The sequence below is a fragment of the Sorex fumeus genome, unplaced genomic scaffold, assembly GCF_029834395.1.
Source record: "Sorex fumeus unplaced genomic scaffold, SorFum_2.1 ptg000020l, whole genome shotgun sequence".
NCBI classification, from domain to species: Eukaryota; Metazoa; Chordata; class Mammalia; order Eulipotyphla; family Soricidae; genus Sorex; species Sorex fumeus.
In genome coordinates, this window is record NW_026606077.1 from 3243469 (window position 1) to 3265116 (window position 21648).

The window sequence follows — 21648 nt, forward strand, 5'->3', positions numbered from 1 at the left end:
TCTATCGACAAAAATAAACTATGTAATAAATATATATATATATACATATGTAGATGATTGTTTAGTTTTAGTTTAAGGACCACACTCAGCAGTACTCAGGAATCACTTCTGACAATGCTCAGAAAATCATATGGGATGCCAGAAATTGAAGCTGGGTTCATGCAGACAATGTTCCAACACAATACTTTCTACCAGGTGTATCCCTCCACCATTGTGTGTGTACTGTAGCACTGTCCTCCCGTTGTCCATCGATTTGTTCGGGCACCAATAATGTCTCCATTGTAAGACTTGTTGTTACTCTTTTTGGCATACTGAATATGCCACGGGGAGCTTGCCAGGCTCTGCCGTGCAGGCGCGATACTCTCGGTAGCTTGCCAGGCTCTCTGAGAGGGATGGAGGAATCAAACGCAGGTTGGCCATGTGCAAGGTAAACGCTATCTGCTTTGTTAATGCTCCAGCCCACCATTGTGTATAGAGCTTTTTATTTAAATTCTATTTTTTCTAATATAAATATAGACCCTGCTATTTTATGTCACCCATAACTTTTAGAATTTCTTCAGTCTACATGTATTCTTGAACCCACAGTGAATGTCTTTGTTTTTTTTTGGGGGGGGGGTGAGGCAGACTGAACAATGCTCAAGGGTTACTTTTAGCTCTCCCCTTAGGAATTACTTCTGGCAGTGCTTGGAGGATCATATGGAATGCTAGAAATGGAACCTAGATCTGTCTAGAGCAAGGCAAGTATCGTACCCCCCATACTATCTCTCCACTAGCCCACAGTCAAATTCTTGTGAAAAACATAGCGTATTTTAAAACCCATTCAGCTATGGTCTTTTAATTAGAGGAACTAATCCACTAACATCTAAATTACAGATAGGTAAGAGAGTATCATTTTCATATTGTTTATTATTTTATTATTGTATTTTCTTTGTTTTTTGCTCTTGCTGTCTTCATTTGTAAAAGATGACTTTTGTGGCAGTACAATTTTAATTAATTTCTCTTCAACTTCTATCTTCACTCTTTTACAGTACAAAATTTAAATAGTTCTTATGCCTGTACCAGTCTACTTCAGCTAATAATAACCTCTCTTTGCATAAAAAATTCTTAATTTTTCTCCTCCTCCATTTGAGATGCTATTCATGCTATAATGTATATTTTAAGGTTGTGCATCTATTAACATAATTCAGTGAACTTCAGTTCCTTTACCTTTGATCCAGGAATTACAAATGAATCTATCACCATTATATATAGTATTCTCTTACGTCTATATCTTTTCCATTGCCTTTTTTTTTGGGGGGGGGGTCACATCTGGCAATACACAGGGGTTACTCCTGGCTTTGCACTCAGGAATTACTTCCGGTGGTGCTCAGGGAACCATATGGGATGCGGGAATCAAATCTGGGTCGACCACGAGCAAAGCAAACGCCCTACCCTCTGTACTATCACTCCAGCCCCTCCATTGACATCTATACCTTATGTACTGAGTGATAGCACAGCGGGTAGGGCGTTCGCCTTACAAGCGGCCAACATGGCCGACCCGAGTTCGATTCCTCCGCCCCTCTCGGAGAGCCCGGCAAGCTACCGAGAGTATTCGATATGCCAGACACAGTAACAACAAAGTCTCCAGTGGAGATGTTACTGGGCCCGCTCGAGCAAATCGACGATCAACAGGAGGGCCTTTACCTTTACCTTTACCTTATGTACTATCATGTTTGTTGTATAGTGTACTATCTTTTGTGTGTGGGGGTGGAGGGAATGTCATACCAAGTGATGTTCAGTGTTTACTCTGGCAGTGCGTAGTGCCAGGGGTCAAATTCAGGTAGGCCCTGTGCAAGAAAAGTGCCCTGCCCACTGTACTATCATTCTGGCCCCAACATCCTATTATTTCTACATGGAAAAAATCAGGACACTTGACAACAAATTCCTTGTAGTTTTGTTTATGTGAACCTTTATTCTTTCACTTTGAAGATCATACTTTCTTGGTACCATAACTTTGTTGGAAACGTTTAGGTTTGATATTTTTTTCTTCAAATGTATTACAATATTCCCCTTGGTCCTGCAACATTTCTGCTCAAACTATTCACTGATGCTCCAATGTGTATCGAGTTTTTTTTTTCCTCTTGCTGCTTTCAATTTTCTCTTTGCCTTTATTTTTTGATAATTTAATTAGGCTTTAGCAAGTTTTTTCTGTAGACTTGGTAAAACAATTTCCTCTTGCCAGTCAGACACTGGCCTGTTATTGAAGATAAGCTCTAACTTACCCATTCAGCAATTCTGAAGGTTTCTAAAACCTCTATTATATTCTAATTGAAAAAGAAATGTAATAAAAGATGAGTTATCTAATATTGTCTAGATAGAAACTCACAGATGAGCATTACTAATGAAGAACTTCTTTGGAAAGAGTCTTAAAACAGTACTATAAAATCATTAAAAACTTACATTGGAACGTGGGAGTTAATAGAGCAGATAAGGCATGGAAGCTGATGTGGCTGACCTGCGTTCAATCCCTGGCACCACTTATAGTCTGGAGCACCTCCAGAAGTGGTTTGAATTCAGAGCCAAGAGTAAATCTTGAGCATCTCCAGGTATTTCCCAAAAAACTAAAACAAAAACAAAAAAACCTACCACTGTTGCTTTGTATGGATTCTGCAGATGCTGGAGGGCTTCGAATGTTGGGTCACACCTTCTCGCAGAGGCAGAAGAATTAGAAGGGAGATGTTCAGTGGCACACAAAGAAACAGGGCAACAAATGTGCAGTCCAACTAACTCCAAGAAAAGTTTGGTGAATTGGTTATTTTTCTGGAACAGCTGAATGCAGAATCCTGAACAATATCCAAATGTATGTCTAAACAAAAGAGGAAAGATGTTCAACCTCCCTATCAGTTGCCAAATACAGGTCAGCAGCAATGATGGAGGATATTAAATGTATAGTATCATGCTTTTCAAGGAAAAATTAGAAACTGAATTTATTGTTTATTTATCCAAGCAGATGAAACACAAGAAATGGCTGCATGATTTTTTTAAACTGCTTCACTGTTTGAAGAGTTACATCAAATCACCATATATTGGGCCCGTCACATCCCAGAGAGGTAAATTATGAGACTGTCCCTCTGATAAAAGCAGAAAAGTTGGAGTTCTGAGTATGGGGATCAAACTTTTGCTCCTAAAGGAAATAGCAGGGAGACAAGGGTTCCTTATCAACTGTCAAGTGCGATAGGGGCATGGAATTTATGGTATGAGGCACATGTATTTTTCCTAACTATTTTTAACATGGGTATTTTATCAGTTTCCAAGTTTGTAAGAAAATCTCAACGATAGATTTCTCATGAAAAGAATAGATCCACGTGTAGTTTCTTACTCAGACGCTTCATGAAAGAATCTGGAGTCTCCTATTCTGCATCTTGCTAGGAATAAATCTCTACCATTTTCTTTTTTCAGAAAGGTTGTACAATGGGCAAGGCACTTGCCTTGAATATGGCTGATCAAGATTCGATCATCTGAGTAGCAATAAGAGTGACTCTGAGCAGACTCAGTTGTAAGCCCGGTGTGACCCAAACCTTGATGTTATTTTTTTAATTTTGGTGCTCTTCAAATTTACATAGATGTAAAGTTGAGCTTTTGTTTATTCATATATATCACTTTCAAGTTTTGGCATCCTTCACTACAAAGATGGGTGTCTCCCATCAGTTCTAAGAAAGGGTATATTTTTATGCTTTCTTCTCTTCTGGATCTTTTATTATTTTAGAACTTGCCACACCATCCCTCATCTGTTTTACATTTTAAACATACTTTTATAAAGCTTGTGGCTCTTTGTGCCACATTACAAAGAACTTCAAATATATCTTTCAGATCATTAATTCTCTATTTAATCTCCCATTTTGCCTAACCATTGCATTTTTCATTATTGTGTTTTTCACTTTAGATAGCTCTGACTGGTCAATTTCACAGTTTTGTTCCTTCTGCATAGCCTTCATGTTAGTGAGTATGTGAGGGAATAATGTGTATTAAGCATAGCAATTTTATTCTGCATATTATAATTGTTAATATTATCACTGAAGTGCATGCAAAATTCTGCAGGTATTCTTCCTGCTGTCTCACTCAAGATGGCTTGCTTGTGTGTCTTTTGAGAACTTATCTTCTTCAGAACTGTTTGAAAATTTTTTGTGAATTTAATATAAAGTGCAGAGAGAATTTGAGTTTATTTCTAGAATGTATTTGGAGATATCACCAAGAAAAAGTAACTCCAAATCAGATTTCACCTGAGGTTTTAAAACATATACAGATAATATGAATTCTGACTCAAAGTCAAGATAAAGACAAACGTCTGATTAGAAAATTGTCAAGATGTTTATTATTTTCTTTTCTGAGCTACCTAAGAGTTAAGATTTATCTATTCAAATTTACCTACTACTTATTAGCATAGGGACCAGTGCCTTTCTTCTTCATCCAAAGAGGTGATCAAATTTAGGACTGAGGTCTCATCCAAAGGTCTCGTAGATTTCCAGGTAGCAAAAAAGGGCTGTCTTTTGTTCTCAGCTCATTCTTTTAATGCCGAGCTATAAGCCACAGTAGAAAACGAAGTCTCCATATCTTCCATCACAGCTGATGCTGACTTCCTAGTCTAGCTTTGTGATTTCTTTGTATCTGATTAGTCCAGTGAAATTTTCCTAACTGATCTACCAAATTGTTTGTAATTAAAAAAAAACTGTTCTAATTCACTATATTTTCAGAAACCAAATCATTTTAAAAATTATACTAAAGTGCATCTAGAAGGCTCAAGGCTATGGTCAGGGGTCTGTTCCTGTACATATGAAGCCCTAGTTACATCCCCAGTACTACAAAAAGACAGAAAAGGCGTTTCTAGATAAAAATGATACCCTATTTTCTATAGTTGCAAAATGCTAATCTGATTGATAGAGATCCTGTTTCCTCCTTCTGGTGCAAACATAAGTGGTAAGGACCAAATTCTTCAAAATTATAACACTAAGTTAAAGGCACTAGGGTTGGAGCGATAGCTCGGCGGTAGGGCATTTGCCTTGCAAGCTGCTGGCCCGGCTGAGCCAGGTTCGATTCCTCCATCCCTCTCGGAGAGCCCGGCAAGCTACTGAGAGTATTTCACCCGCACACTAAAACCTGGCAAGCTACCCGTGACGTATTCAGTATGCCAAACACAGTAACAACAAGTCTCACCATGGAGACGTTACTGGGCCTGCTGGAGCAAATCGATGAACAATGGAAAGACAGTTCTACAGTGCTAAGTTAAAGGCAATATATCTTGACAATTATAGGTAGCATAGACTGATGCTGTATCCTACTGAGAAAATTTTCCCCCTCTGTGCTCTCTCATCATAGCTACATCACTTCAAGCAGTTTCCCTCACTATACCTAATTGAGTTGAATGCTAAAATCATATACCACCAGTTGAAGAAATGAGTTGGGAAAAAGTTAAGGGGAAAATGTTCTTCACTACATCACAATCTGACATGCAGTCTTCTCATACTAATTCTTTTCTTCCTTCATTTACTCATTGATATTTGTCCAGCACTAAATTAGGTTTGAGGTATTAAGGTATTAAGGTAAACTGGCAGGCTGCCGAATGTAACCTGCCCACACGGCAGAGTCTGGCAAACTCCCCGTGGCGTACCCAATGTGCCAAATACCAGTAACAATGATGGGTCTCATTCTCCTAACCCTGAAAGAGCCTTGAACATGGCACTTCTTAAAAAATCTCAGGGCTAGGACGAAGGAGACGTTACTGGGGTCTGCTCGAGGCAATCGACGAACAACAGGATGGTCGTCGGTCGTCATCATATTAAGGATAAAACAGCAAATAAATAAATAAATGAATATACATTAAATGAATATACTTTAAAAGAAAATTTGTGACAGTTCTTTGAATATGAGAAACATTAAATATGTTCCACTTATCATGCTAAGCAAAATGAGTCAGAAAGAGAGGGATAGACATAGAAAGATTGCATTCATCTGGGAGATATAAAGTAACAAAATATGAGATTAATACCCAAGAATAACTGAGATCAGCACCAGGAGGATTACTCCATAACTTAGAGGCCAGCCGGGTATCCTAGAGGAAAGGGCCGTTCAGATAGAGAAGGGAGCACCAAATAAAGGGTGTTTGGAGGATCCTCCCAGGATGGGAGATGCATGTCGAAAGTAGACTATGGACTGAACATGTTTGCCACTCAATGCCTCTTTTGCAGACCACAACACCCAAAAGGAGAGAGAGAACACAGAGGATTGCCCTGCCACAGAGGCAGGGGGGTATGGGGGAATGGAGGTGGGGCGGATATTATCCATGGTGGTGGAAAATGGGCACTGGTGGAGGGATGGGTATCTGATCATTGTATAATCGAAACCCAAGCACAAAAAATTGTAAATCCACAACTGTACCTCATGGTGTTTCACTAATAAAAAAAAAATATGTTCCACTTATTGTAATCTTTATTACAATAGAAACAAGACAATATTTTATTGGGGGGGGTTTAGGCCACACCCAGTGATGCTCAGGGGTCACACCTGGAGGTTCTCTGAAAACTATATGCAGTTTCAGGGACCAATCTGAGGTTGGTATCATCCCAGGCAAGTGCTTTAACCCCAGGACCATTTTCCTGGCTCCAATGATGCAACAATTATAAATATTTTTTCATTTCTTATAATAAAAGATAATTGAATGACTTTCAGTTTCAATGCAATTTTCTAAAAACTTTTGGTGGTACCTGAAATCAAACCCTGGGCTTCACACATGTAAAACAATTGCTCCAGCACTGAGCTGCATTACAGCCCTTCAGTGCTATTTACACTGGCAAAGTTTCTTGCTTGAATACATTTTCGACATTTGGTTTATCTATCGTTTGATACTTCTCAACTCTCACATATATGAAAAGTCCCAAGTACATAAAGAACCCCCTATAACTCATGGTGACCTTTCCAATAAATCAATTGATTTAGCCTGTGTGATGTTCTAATTCAACTTCTATTTTTCACCATCAATAAATCACAGATTTCATATCCACAACCAGCCAAAAGCCCAAATGAAAGATTTAATGATGCTTCAGCATTGTGGTTGTTGAATAAGCACTCTGATACATTTCCACACTATCACATTTAATGAGACTTGGTCCCATTGGAGTATTTACCATATCAAATTATTTCATAGCCTTATATTTGAAGAAGCATGATAAAGCAAGGCAATTTTTTAGATCCTTTACCATTAGAGCATCATGTAAATAAAGAAAAGTGCTACCATTTCATTTAAAAAAATCATTTTAAAAGTAATAAATGTTCAATAACTTCTGTTTTGTGTACTTTAGACACCTTCAGCAACTGTTCGTAGTTCACCTCTGCCTGAAATCTCTTTTTAAACCTACACTTAAATACATGCATGTGTGTGTTCAAATACACACACATTCTCCTCCTTTGCAACACTGCTATGCATTGCCTGACGTTGTCACAACTGAATTGAGGAAAGTTTAGAAGCCTCATCACTTTATTATCATGGAAATCTAAATCAAAACCAGAACGAGATACCACCTTACACCAACAAGATCACAGTTGGTGAGAATGTAAATGGATGCAGCCTCATGGAAAACATGATAGAATGTCTCAAAAAGTTAAAGTTAGAACTTCTCATATGACCTAGCATGTCCCATCCATTGTATCACAAGAAGACAAAAACAATATTTGAGAAGATATTGAACATCTGTGCTAAATGCAGTTATATTTATAACTGACAATACAGAGAAACACCCAAGTTCACAATGACAGAGGAGTAGATAAATAAGTTCTGGTGAAAAAATAAATTAAATTAAATTAAAATTAAAAAGGACCAGAGCCTTAGTAGGCAGGTAGCAGGTAAAAGTGTTTGCCTTTAATGGAGTCAACCCAGGTTCAGTCCCTGGTATTCCATATGGTCCCTCAAGCACCACCAGGAGTGAGCCCTGAATAGAGCCAGGAATAACTCCTGAGCATCATCAGGTATGCCCTTCTGAAAAAAAAAAAAGAAATTTCTGATGTGTATACACTAAAGAATATACTGTTCAGTATATTACTGTGTATACTCAGTATATTATTTATATACTATTCTTACAGTATTAAATAAGAAAAGATGGAATATTTTGTTTAGCAACAACTTGGACAGAGCAAGAGCGGGTCAAATTAAGTGAAATTAGAGGGTAAAGAATATATACCAGAGACTCAAATAAATCTCAGAAGAGAGCAGCACCCTGTAGAGACGTCTTTTCATTCCATGCCAGGCTGATTTCATCTGGGCACCTGGGGGGGGGGGGTGGTGTTCCTCCGCCTGCCCCAACAGAACCCTGGCAACCACAAACCTCCAGAATCTAATTGCCACCATGCTCATGGCCAATCTTCATAAGAAGAGATGAGTCCCTCACACATGAGAATGAATCCACTGAAAAAACCAGGTATACAAGTTTTGCAACTGAAACCGCCAGAATCACAGAGTCACGAATGGGCACCCCACCCCCCTCATCTCCCTATGCTTCCTGGTCCCTGCCAGTCATGCCCATGAACTGCCTCTGGTCGTATTATAATCTCATTAACAGCCATGATCCAGAGCCTCACAAATAAATCTTGGGAGAGAGCAATATTCTGCAGAGGTGCCTCTGGACCCCAAAATCACCATTCAGTGAAAAATTTAACTCCAGGTCTAGTACCCTATTTCATTTCATTTTCATTTCATCATCCTGTTATTCATCGATTGCCTCGAGCAGGCCCCAGTAATGTCTCCTTCATCCTAGCCCTGAGATTATATTCAAGGCTCTTTAGGAGAATGAGACCCATCATTGTTACTGGTATTTGGCATATTTGGTACGCCACGGGGAGTTTGCCAGACTCTGCCCTGTGGGCAGGCTACATTCGATAGCCTGCAAGTTTATCCAAAGTAGGAATGAGATGAAAAGATGTCATAAAAGATATCCTGATAAGATGTCGTGGTTCCAGGAGCTGGATTTTATAGTCTCTGAGTCTTGGCCATTGATGGGATTACACGGCGCCAGGGGGCCAGGTGGTGGGTGTGACCCCCGCCTACTGGAATTTGGAGGATCTGGGTGGAGGATGCTCGACTCCAATCCGAGTAGGCTGGGAGATCTCGGCCCCGGAACCCGCGTGGATTTGTTCCTCTGCCAGTACCTTCATGTGTGCGGAGAGTGGTCTCAGCATGGTGGTGGCTGGTCCTGGAGGTCTTCGGCTGCCGGAGCCCTGGTCGGGGCGGGGAGGAAAGCTCAACCCGCTCCCCTCCAACGGGCCACAGCGAGGAACAGCCAGGCGCAGGGGCAGAACCCTATTTAAAATTTTAAAATTCCCAGAGTGACATCTAATACCATGCCACTGATATACCGAGAGTAGCACACACATTTGATGGGGTATAAGGTAGAAGTTAGCTGATCTTGATTCATATATATAGTCTCATTCCCCTGACCCTGAAGGAGCCTCCTATGTGGCACTTGCTAAAATCTCACGAAGAAAGGAGATGTTACTGGTGCCTGCTGGAGGAAATTGATGAACAACAGGATGACAGTGATACAGTGATAAAGTGATGCACATATATGTACATATATACATATATATAACTTCAACCTATAACAACATGTTAGTGATCTCCAATTCAGGGGCTTAATGGCTCTACGGTGAGATCAAACAATATTCACACAGTCTCCTCTAAAGAAATCTTTTTGGATCATTTTTAGACAATTATTCATAACAAGGATCCTGATGTATTGGGCTTGAATGCCCTGATTGGCTAGGGCTTCAATGACCGCTTCCGTCTCAACAGAATCAAAGGCCTTATTTAAATCAATGAACGTTAAGCAGAGCGGCATCTTGAACTCCCGAGAAACCTCAATGAGCTTGGTTACCATGTGGATATGGTCGATGGTGCTGAATCCTTTGCGGAACCCTGCTTGCTCACATGGTTGTCCTTCATCTAGTGTTCTGCCAATCCTATTTAGGATGACTCGAGTGAACAGCTTGTAGATGACAGACAATAGGCAGATCAGGCGATAGTTGCCAATGTCATGGATGTCTCCCTTCTTGAACAGTAGTACAGTCCTGCTGGTTTTCCATTGGGACGGAACCTTGCATTCAGACAGGTAGCGAGTGAAGAGCCGAGCCAGTGTATTGATGAGTACTGATGGCAGGTTCTTCAGGTATTCAGGTCTGACCTTGTCTGGGCCGGGTGCTTTTTGCTTCTTTACCAACGAAATGGCGTGTCGGATTTCGGAAGGGAGAACGTTAGGAACGACGTACCCATCCTGTGGAATTTGGTATGTCGGCAAGTGGACATGGCTATTGAAGAGATTTGAGTAGAAGTCATGGATAATCTTCTCCATTGCCGTTCTGGAGGATGTGATGGATCCATCAGGACGTCGGAGGGCAGTCATCTTGGTCTTATAGTTGGCGAAGGACAGGCGGGCGCTACGAATACTTTTCCCGGCTTCTGCCGCATCTACCAGTACTTCTGCTCTTCTCTCTTTGAGGTCTTCCTTGATCGCATCTCTGCACTGCTTTGCAAGCTCGGATGTTAGCTTGCGGTTGCCTGAGGCATGCGCCAAACCACGCTGGCGAATTAGCTCAAGAGTTTTCGAAGATAGGCGACTTCTTGTGGCTATCTCTCTCTTGGCGTTCCTCGCACATTCATGGAGGTGCTGAACCAGTCGATCGTATTCCTCGTCAATGTTGTCAACAATGGCATCTTCCCATGTTGCCGCAATAGTACCAAAGAGTTCCCAGTTGGTGGTCATTCTGGGAGTTCTCTTTTTGAACTTTGCAGCCCTTTCTCCCCGCTCTGTGAAGTAGAATTTTGCACGAAGGAGACGGTGGTCCGATCCCGTTCGAAATTTTGGGACAACAGCGACATCAGTCAGGCAAAACCGTCGATTGAATATGATGTGGTCTATTTCGTTGTGGAATCGTCCACCGGGAGACTCCCATGTCCATCGTTTAGATTCTGCCTTCTGGAACTGTGAGTTACCATGAATGGTCTTGGTCGACATGATGAACTCAGACAGTCTCTCACCCTGTTCGTTCCATTCTAGGCCATGGGTCCCGATGTGAAGTTCTTCAGCTGATCTTCTCAGTCCTATCTTGGCATTAAAATCACCCACAATGATCTTGTAGAAGGTGTGGTCTTCTTTAGAGAACTTCTCTAGCTCCATGTAGAACTTCTCGATTTCTCTTTCATCATAATGAGATGTTGGTGCGTAGACAACGAAGATAGAAACTGCAGGCAGTGAGCCACATCTATTCAAATGTAAACGTCCGATTCGGGTTGTTAGGCATTCGAATGAATCAATGCTCTTGGCCAAGTTTGTGTTGACAAGGACACCGACGCCTCCAACACCTCTTTTATCGCATGTTCCGAGGAACAATTCTTCTCTGGTGTTGAAAACGGCATGGTGAGATTCGTGCCTTCTTGTCTCGGTCAGACCAATGATGTCGTACTTGATCATTCGCGCTTGTACCATCAGGTCCTCAATGGATGCATCTGATGCTAGTGTACGTGCATTGAAAGTACAGACGATCATTTTTGTCTTCCTTCGTTGTGGCAGCCTAGGTCGGCCTTGAGATTTTGTCGGCCTCTCCTTTCTCCATGAGCTGTATTGCGGATTCACTACCAGGATCTCACCATTCTACAAAGAAGTGATCGTTGATGTCAAGAGAGGGGTGCGGCAGGCTGATACCATTTCACCAAAACTCTTCAGTGCCACCCTCGAGAACATCATGCGACGACTGGAATGGGAAGGAATGGGAGTGAAGATAGATGGTCGGCAACTACACCACCTCCACTTTGCTGATGACATTGTTTTAATAACACCAAACATCAGCCAAGCGGCACAAATGCTGGCCGACTTTGACCGTGAGTGTGGAAAGGTAGGACTACAGCTGAATCTTACGAAGACAATGTTTATGAGAAACAGCCTTGTTCCTGACGCTCTCAATGGAATGACCATCTCTGAATGCAACAGCTATGTGTACCTAGGTCGAGAGGTCAACATGACAAATGACCTGGCACCCGAGCTGCGCAGGAGGAAGAGAGCGGCTTGGAACGCCTTCAAGAACGTCGAAGAAATAGCTAAGAGGACGAAGAACCTCCGGCTCCGTGCACATCTCTTTGATTCCACTGTTCTTCCTGCATTAACATATGCCTCAGAGACCTGGGCCCTACGCAAACAAGATGAGAACGCCATTCAGGTCTCCCAAAGAAGAATAGAAAGAGCTATGCTTGGAATATCACGTTTCACTCAAATGAGAGAACGAATCCGGAGTTCTGACATCTGTCGACGATCAAGGATCAGGGACGCTGTCTCATTTGCCAAGGTGTCGAAAATCAGATGGGCTGGTCACGTAATGAGATTTAAAGACGACCGTTGGACTAGAGCTGTTACTGATTGGATTCCACGGGATGTCAAGAGACCGCGTGGCCGCCCACCTACCAGATGGTCAGACTTCTTTGTCAAGATCATGAACGATCGGTTTGAGGCCCTTCATGTTCCCGGAGCGAAGAGATGCCATTGGGCTACACTAGCACGCGACAGGGACAAATGGAGACGTTACTGGCGCCCGCTCGAGCAAATCGACGACTAACGGGAAGTTAAGTGATTAAGTGAAGTGATTCATAACAAGCAATACAAAATAAATTATTTAGCATCTGACTTTGGGGCAGGTTTGGGTGGTGGTGGGAAAATTTGAAATAATGGTGGTGGGATTGGTGTTGGACTATTTAATGTAATGAATTGTGAAAAAAAAGAATATATGCAAGGTAATCTTATTCACATATAGTATATTAATTTTAAAAAACCACAATATACAAAGAATGAATAGTGTCATCAATTACTCAAACTTTGAACACATAAATGAGATTACCAAGCTTTGGGGTTAAGGGAAGGGACAGAAGAGAGGTGGAAGAGGTGACAAGGAGTGACACCAGGACACTGGTGGAAGATCTTGGGCATCCTGGTAACTGTGAAGGAGTGATTACTTTGTCATTAATATAAATTCTACTGTAACAATGTTACTTCAACTACAATTCAAAACTTAATTTTCAAATGATTAGAAAGTGTCTGCCATAGAGACAGACTGTGAGCAGGGGGTGCAGAGTGGAAGGGAGGGAAACTGAGGACACTGGTGATGGAAAATGGACTTTGGTGATGGGATGTGTGTTGGAACATTGTATGATTGAAACCCGATTATGAAAAGCTTTGCAACTTTGTATTTCATGGTGATTCAATTTAAAAACAAAGATAAGCTGACCATATTGACAAACTGAAAACAATCTGTGTTGGTGGGGTACGGTGAAAACAGAAGTCTCATCCACTTCAGGTAGCAATATTGTCTGGTTCAACCCCTGTGGAAAACTGTATAGCGATTTCTCCTCAAAGTAAGATTTGAGCTGCCAAATGATACAGCGATCTCACTTCTAGGTACCTATCCCCGAATCCCCCCAAAAAATGTTTAAAGGAATATATGCACACTATTATCCATTACAACACAGCACAACAGCTAGGCTATGAAATCCAAGCTACATTTCCAAGGACAGATGAGTGGATTATAAAGACACACACACACACACACACACACACACACACACACACACACACACATACTATGAAGCTACAAAGAACAACCAAATTATGCAATTTGCTGTAACTTGGATGGAACTGGACAATATTATGTTAAAAGAAGTCAGAAGAAGGAGGGAAAACACAGGATATCTCACTTATCTGTGGTATATACAAGAACAAAGGAAAGTAAGTAATTAAGTATGGGGGGTGGTATATTGTAGATCACCCTTGATCCCAGAGTATAGGAAGGAGAAGGACAGGGAAGGGAAAGAAATTGAGGTAGGTAGAAGGGGCAGACTGGTGCAGAGGCTGGGGCCTTGGGCACACCAGTGGGGTAGAGGTGAGGTAAATAGGTCTATCTAAACCACACAGTCAACAATTCCAAAAGCATAGGATTCAAACTACAGCAACCAAACTTACAAATGTTTCTACCAAGGAGGCAGGGTGAAGGGTGGGAGGGAACCAGGGGACACCTGTGGTGAGACTGTGACTAGAACACTGTACACCTGAAGCTCAATCACAAATAACTTTGTAAGCATACGGCCTTAATAAAAATATTTTAAACGCCTTAATTTAAACATTTTTAAGAGAAATCTAAGAAGATGAAAATTGGGAATTTTTCTAGAGTCCTTTAAGACTTAATCCTCAGAGTATTACACCTCACTCAGAGCCTTCTTAGGAATTTCTTTTAACTTGAAGTAAAAGCCATACTTTTCAAAAGTTTACATGGCCCTCCATAATCAGAAATTGCTAGATATTTGACTTCAGTTCATACTACTCATTTCTACACTTTCTCCACCACCCAAGTACCAATGCCTCTGTAAAGTCAACCTGTATACTTGGGGGTATGCCTTCAAACCCTTTTTGAGATCCCCGAAACCATATTCCCCAACTTTATTCAACTGTTTGGTATTTCACTTTATCAATATAACATTCTATATAATTTACTATTTACAACATTTACTGTTTTATTTTTTGCCTATATTTCCCTGCTAGAACCTTAGTTTCACAGGGTCAATGACAGATCTTTGTACTCCAGGCACAAAGATTAGTACCAACAGTAAGTGTGAATGAGCTCTATATTTCAAAAATTGTTCCGTATATAATTCATAACCATTTTAATAAACTTAGAAATTCCGATGTGAGTTCATTTACTTCTTTGGAAAAGAAACAACTGTTAATATATTTTTATTCTAATCAAAAAGGGAAGACACAAGAAAATGAGAGACACTCTTTGGATAACTGAATTTTTATTTATTCATATGCTAGGTTCTAACACAGTAATCTTAAAACCCTCTTCTAAAAATTTCTTTATGGGTATATGTTCAACCTTTCTCTCGACTTACCTCAAGCTCATCAAGGGCGCTACCCAAGGTTGCGGCCTGTGGTTCTTGTTGGGTCGGCGTACTCTGAATGCCTTGTGAAGCATTTGAAATCACATTGAGGGCATTTTGTATTTCTTCACAAACTGTGTCCTTGCTAGCTTTGAGAGAAGCAACATCAGAATGTTCCAAACAAGCTGAACAAATTGAATGCAAGAGAGGAGAATTCTCCTTCAAAGAAGCTCTGGCTCCTGCAATCTCATCCCTCTGGTTTGCAGATTTTAAATCCTGAGGAGGAAAATAGAGCAATTTTTTACTCTAGGCACGGAGAAAGACTCGTACAAAGAAGTCCAATTTTTCTCACAATATAAATAAAATTAAAATGTATACTAAGATGTCAGTAATAGGGCTGGAGCGATAGTACAGTGGGCAAGGCATTTGCCTTTCACGAGGTCAAACTGGGCTGGCTTCACAGGTTCGATCCCTAGCATCCCACATACTCCTCCTAGCACTGCCAAAAATAATTCCTGAGTGCAGAGCCAGAAGCAAGCCCTGAGCATCTCTCTGGGTGTGACCCAAAAGCAAAAAAAAAAAAAAAGTCAGTTATAAACTAAAATAAAGGGCATCAATTATTTCTTCCTCCTTCAGATGCAATTAAAAGTTCTACAAGAAGAAAAATAAACCCATTAACAAATAAAGGTCACAGTGATGCAGATGTGTAGTCACTGAGAAGATCTTATGTTTGCCAGTCACAATTCAACAAGTCAAAAAATACTTTGGCATTCATATTATAAAATGAATTCTAAAAGAGTTGAATCACGGGGACGCTGATTACCTATTCCCACAGATGCTGATGATTGCATTTAACCTTTTCATTAAAACTAAACCAATTGTGTTAATAATAATAATTTGTGCTCCAACCATTTAGCTACTTTCCCACTCATTTTTAGAAATACTAATAAATTAATCCTGAATATTTCTTTCTTTGACATTTATTCAATAAGCAGTTTTAGAACACTTAACCATATGCTTGCCCTGTGCTAGATGACAAGTACACAAATGTAAATAGTGTTACAAGGACCTTGTTCTCTAAAACTCAAGTTCCTATTTAAGAGGGAAAAAATTACAAACAATAAATTCTGTAAGAAAATTTCATGTAATGATAAACGCTATAAAGAAATACAAAGTAAAATGTAGACATTAGCTTGAGAGGGGAAAGTTGATTCAGACTAAGTGGTCGAAGAAGGTGTTTCTATAGAGGTGACAATTGCAGTACATATGAACAAAATACATTACAAATAGTAGGAAAAGAGAAAGAATAGAGTACTAGATCAGGGGTAGCTACTGTGTGACAGAACGAAGCACTCTGATGAGCACTACCTTAATTGATTGGTAAAGTTAGTAATAGCACATGGATATCATCTCTTGATATATGTGGCAAGTAAAGTACATTATCTCTGAGGCATTCACTCCGAAATCCCACAGTACTAGACTAAGGAGAAACGAGAAATAGAATAGGTTGGAGAAGGTCCTACATGATACCTCAGGTTGATAAAGCTACAAAAAAACTCAGGTGACTGACAAATTGCCACGACCAGCAGATACTGGGGAAAAGGAAACTAAATTCACCAGGATTACCTGGATTAGACTGAAACAGAAAGAAATCATTCATTTAAAAAAATGCCCTGTGGGCCTATAACTGTGTCTCATGGTTTTTCACTAATAAAAAAAGAAGAAAAAATGCCCTGCAGGAGGATTAATGCCCTACAGAAGGATTACTCCACAGTTTAGAAGCCCGCGTCACATGCTGGGGAAAAAGGCAGTTCAGAGAGAGAAGCGATCACCAAGTAAAGAGTGCTAGGAGGATCCGCTAGGGATGGGAGACACATGCTGAAAGTAGACTATAGACTGAACATGATGGCCACTTAATACCTCTATTGCAAACCACAACACCCAAAAGGAAAGAGAAAAAGCAAAAGGGAATACCTGCCACAGAGGCAGGGTGGGGTGGAGGTGGGGGGATAGGGTGGGGTTGGTGGTGGGAGGGATGCTGGACCATTGGTAGTGGAAAATGGGCACTGATGGAGGGATGGATACTCGATCATTGTATGACTGAAAAGCAAGCTCAGAAGTCTGGAAAATCTGTAACTGTACCTCATGGTGATTCATTGATAAAAAAAAAAAGAAAAAATTTAAAAAATACCCCGATGAATTGCAAATAAATCTGGAGTAAAATCATTCAAGGAACTTTGACAATATTCTGTGAGTTCCACAAATAAAATCTCATAAAGCCATTATTTTAAAAAAACTGATGATACATGTGACCCATTTCTCAGAAAACTATAAATCAGAGAACGTAAATACTCAAGTGACAGAGGGAAAATACAGCATATTTTGCGTTGCAATCCAAGTCAAAGCAAGTTCTAAGCAATGACCCTAAGAAAGATCCTATACTTTTTCAACAAATTAAGGATTTCCCTCATCTTTATATGAGGATTTGCATTTTTATAGTGATGAGATCCTACTAAGATATTGTATATTGTATTTAACTGATCATCATAACACCTTGTGAAACATTGAAGCTGTTCCTATTAGTGCAATTTTAACTAAAGATATTTAATGGAAATGGATTAAGAGGCTAAACAACTGGGATTGAAACTCAAGTGTACTGATTACACAAATTCCATACTCTTTTCACAAGACTCTTCTATCACTTGTTAGTGTTCCCTGAAGGGTCAGGGGAATAGACCCATAGTAATTACTGGTTTTGGCATATTGAATACACAACAGATAGCTTGTGAGGCTCTGCTGTGCGGGCAGAATACTCTCGGTAGCTTGCCAGGCTCTCCGAGAGGGATAGAGGCTTTTGGGGTGGCCTCTAATTGCCCTTGTAGGTGTTACCATGGTTCAAACCGTATTTGAACCCTATCAAATATGGCAGGGCAATTCTGGAAGATGGGAAACACTTTTTAAAAGTAGAAAATTGTATAAAGAAAACAAAAATTTGTTGTTCTGCAAATTGTTACAGTTGGTATACTGCTTTTGTTCATTGTTATTCTACACAATTATATAGGATTACTATATTTATCTCAGTTAGCAGAGCAGGTAAGCCATTTGCCTTGCACGCAGCCAACCCTGATATGATTCCTCTGCCCCTCTCGGAGAGCCCAGCAAGCTACCAGGAGTATCTCACATGCACGGCAAAGCCTGGCAAGCTCCCCGTGACATATTTGATATGCCAAAAACAGTAACAGCAAGTCTCACAATTTGTTGTGAGACATTACTGGTGCCGCTTGAGCAAAATTGATGAACAGGAGGACTGCGCTACCGTGCTACTGTGACTTAGAAGATAAATAATTTAATATTTAGAAAGAAAGCATGACTCCTTTGAGGAATGGTGATTAATGTATAACACTCTAAAAGAGCTGGAGAAAATTCTCTACATATACAGTATAATAAAAAGTTAATAATTCCTTTTGAATAGACATATACATTACATGTATCTATTTTGAATGGCAAAGTTGACATTTGGGTAGTTCCTGAAAAATGAAGCCTGTGAATATATATCCTTACAAAGAAGACTAAGTTTAAAAATATAATTGACTTAATTCTAATAGTAGCTAAATATATCTGCTGTAAATTGTGGCAACTTTAAGGCTTCAGAGACAATGGAATTTAAAAATTTCAAGTATATCTTTGGTTTTTGAGCCTATGAGTTTTAAAAAATATCTGCCCAACATGATTACAGAATCCTTAATGAGCGCAAATACTCAAAATTTGCTAGCAAGCCAACAAAGCCTGTGAGAAAGGATGTGTTCAATAAACACAACAAAAACATCACATATTATGACAGTGGATGGAAATAGAAGGGAAGGGTTATGAAGTTTGGGTTTAGGAAATTTAGAGTTTAGGAATTGAAGCGGTAAGACCATTTCTCCTAAAAGACACCTGAAAGGATGAATTTAATGTAGTAAATAAATTGGCACATATAAAATGGAAACTAATGAATGCCACCCTTCTAAAGGAAAGGTCATAGTGATGTATGTGGTTACTTTACTTCATTTTAACTGATTATATCAGGTTTGAAGACTCATGAGTTATCTATTTTTTTTTTTACATTTTAAACCAGGTTTAATTGGGAATTAAATGACAAGATCAAGAATTTCTCTGAATAGAGAGTCACAAATGTTTGGATTTCTCATGAATTGATATTTATTTTATATTTCATTTTTAAAGTTTCCAGAATAAAAATCTCACATGAGACTTTTAAGTTAAGGAGACATTAACTGCTTCCAGCTAATAAAAAAAAAAAACTTACATAAAGGATTTTAGAACTTAGCTATCTGTACAAGTGGGTAGAGAAATAGCATAAGATTTTAACCCTGGCAACAAAACAAAATGTAATTTGGGGATTTTAAAGTTCACAAAGTATAAAAATAGAAGGCCCGAAATTATCAATTAACTCAATTATTCTTTCAGCAATATTAGCAAGTACCTATTACGTGTTATGCAGTGTACATATACAAATTATATGAGGTTTCATCTAAGGAAAGTTTCTCAGTTTGAGTGGACCGCAGAAAAATTATCAGAGGAGATGAATTTGAAACATAAATAAAATTTATCCCTATGAGTATTGCCAACAAAACTGCAGGCAAATGTGACAGCATGTACAAAGGGTATGAGAGAGTAAAGAACACACAGAGCACTGTAGGACCGCAAAAGCACAAACCTTCTTAATGCAGTTGCAAAGTTAGGAGGGGATATTACTAGAATAAATTTAAACTATGCCTATTTAAATTAAGGCTGGAGTGATAGAACAGTGGGTAGGGTGTTTCCCTTGCACGTGGTCAACCCGGCCGACTGGGTTCGATTCCTCTGCCCCTCTCGGAGAGCCTGGCAAGCTACCGAGAATATCTGGCCCACTCGGCAAAGCCAGGCAAGCTACCCGTGATGTATTCGATATGCCAAACACAGTAACAACAAGTCTCACAATGGAGACATTACTGGGCCTGCTCGAGCAAATCGAAGAACAACGGGAGGACAGTGCGATCAGCACGATTTAAATTAAATGTTGATAAAGCCATTAATAAATTGATGTGATTACTATGGAAACCTGTCTGTCTGATGTATTTTCTAAAGCTAAACACACACATATCCCATGATCTATACATTAAATTCATAAGAAAGAGACATACATATGCAAATGGATTCGTGGATATATCAAAGGATATAAGTAAAAGTGTTTCAAGAAGCAATGATCATAATGGCATCAAACTGGAAACACCCGAAGAAGAATAAACAAAATGAGATTACATACAGCAATATAAAATAGAAATGGAAACCCCTCCAAACAAAAGAATGTATAATATTTTATTCCATTTAAATAAAATTTTATGTGGACACACCTTTTTTTTCATTGCAGCACTTAGTACAATAGCTAAGATTTGGGATCAACCTAGATGTCCAACAAGTTAAGTAAATCATGAAGATGTGCTATAAACACAAAATTGAATACTACATAGTTTTAAGGAATGGTGAAATCATGCAATTCTCTGCAACACGGATGAAACTGAAAGTCAGTATGTTAAAAGAAGTTAGCCAGAAGAAGGATAAATACAGGATGATATCACTTACCTGTGTTATTTAGAATTATTGGCTGAGGGAATACTTTAAAGGAGAGATGCCCTGATAACCCCTTGCCCCAGAGTGTATGGGGGAGAAGAAGGTGAGTGGAGAGAAGGGGAAGAAGAGACAGATGAGAAGCAATGATTCGGACAAGGAAGACAGGTACAAAGATGGTGTTAAGGAATGACAGAACCAAATATCCAAATCACAAAGTCAACAACATTGAAATCAATACACATGGAGTCAACGACACTGAAATCAAGACACCCAAACTTCAACAATCAAACTTGAAAAGGTGCCTGTCAAGAGGGCAGAACACTGGGGTGGGGGGGTGGAGGAGAGAGGAAGATGGGAAGGGGAGCAGCAGAAGAGAGGGGTTGTAGAAAGGGGGCACAAGAATGGGAGGGAATCTGGGAACATTGGTGAAGGGAAGTTGACACTGGAGGTTGTATTAGTGTTGCAATATTATATGTCTAAGACTCAACTATCAATACCTTGCAAATCATAGTGCTTTAATATGAAAGTGAAAAAAATCAATAAAGTTCTAACTCAGAAAAACTGTGACTTTAGATATGAGAGTACGAATTAGTCTTAAAGAGTTACTAAAGACTGGGAAGAGATGCAAGGTATCTTTCAGATCCTAGTAATTTTTCACTTTGTAAAATTTCAGCTCTCGGAGAGCCCGGCAAGCTACCGAGAGTATTCGATATGCCAGACACAGTAACAACAAAGTCTCCAATGGAGACGTTACTGGGCCCGCTCGAGCAAATCGACGATCAACGGGAGGGGAGGGAAAATTTCAGCTATGGTTGCATGGGTGTGTTTAAATTTTTAAAACACCATGCTATGTTTAGTTTTTAAAAATTTATATTGATGATATATGAATTTTGTTGGGTGTATCAAGTTTCTATATAATTAAATTAAAAATGTAGAAAAGTCGAATCAATACTCATTTTGCATTATTTCTCTTTAAAAGTGACACTGAAAATTTGGCTATAGACATGCCCTGATGTCATACTTTCTACAGATAACAAGGAAAGGATAAAAATGGTATGTTAAGACTATTTGCAAGTGCAATTATTCCCACTCTGAGAGGTTTT

The 21648-nt window shown here is 39.7% G+C and overlaps 1 protein-coding gene across 1 annotated transcript in view; it reads right to left on the reverse strand.

Annotated features, from left to right (window-relative positions):
• CTNNA3 (catenin alpha 3) overlaps positions 1 to 21648 on the reverse strand; it is a 1757578-nt gene that overhangs the window by 1318295 nt on the left and 417635 nt on the right. Inside the window, exon 6 of the mRNA XM_056113567.1 lies at positions 14948 to 15211. Coding sequence (XP_055969542.1) covers positions 14948 to 15211 — 264 coding nt within the window. The remainder of the gene's footprint in view (positions 1 to 14947; positions 15212 to 21648) is intronic.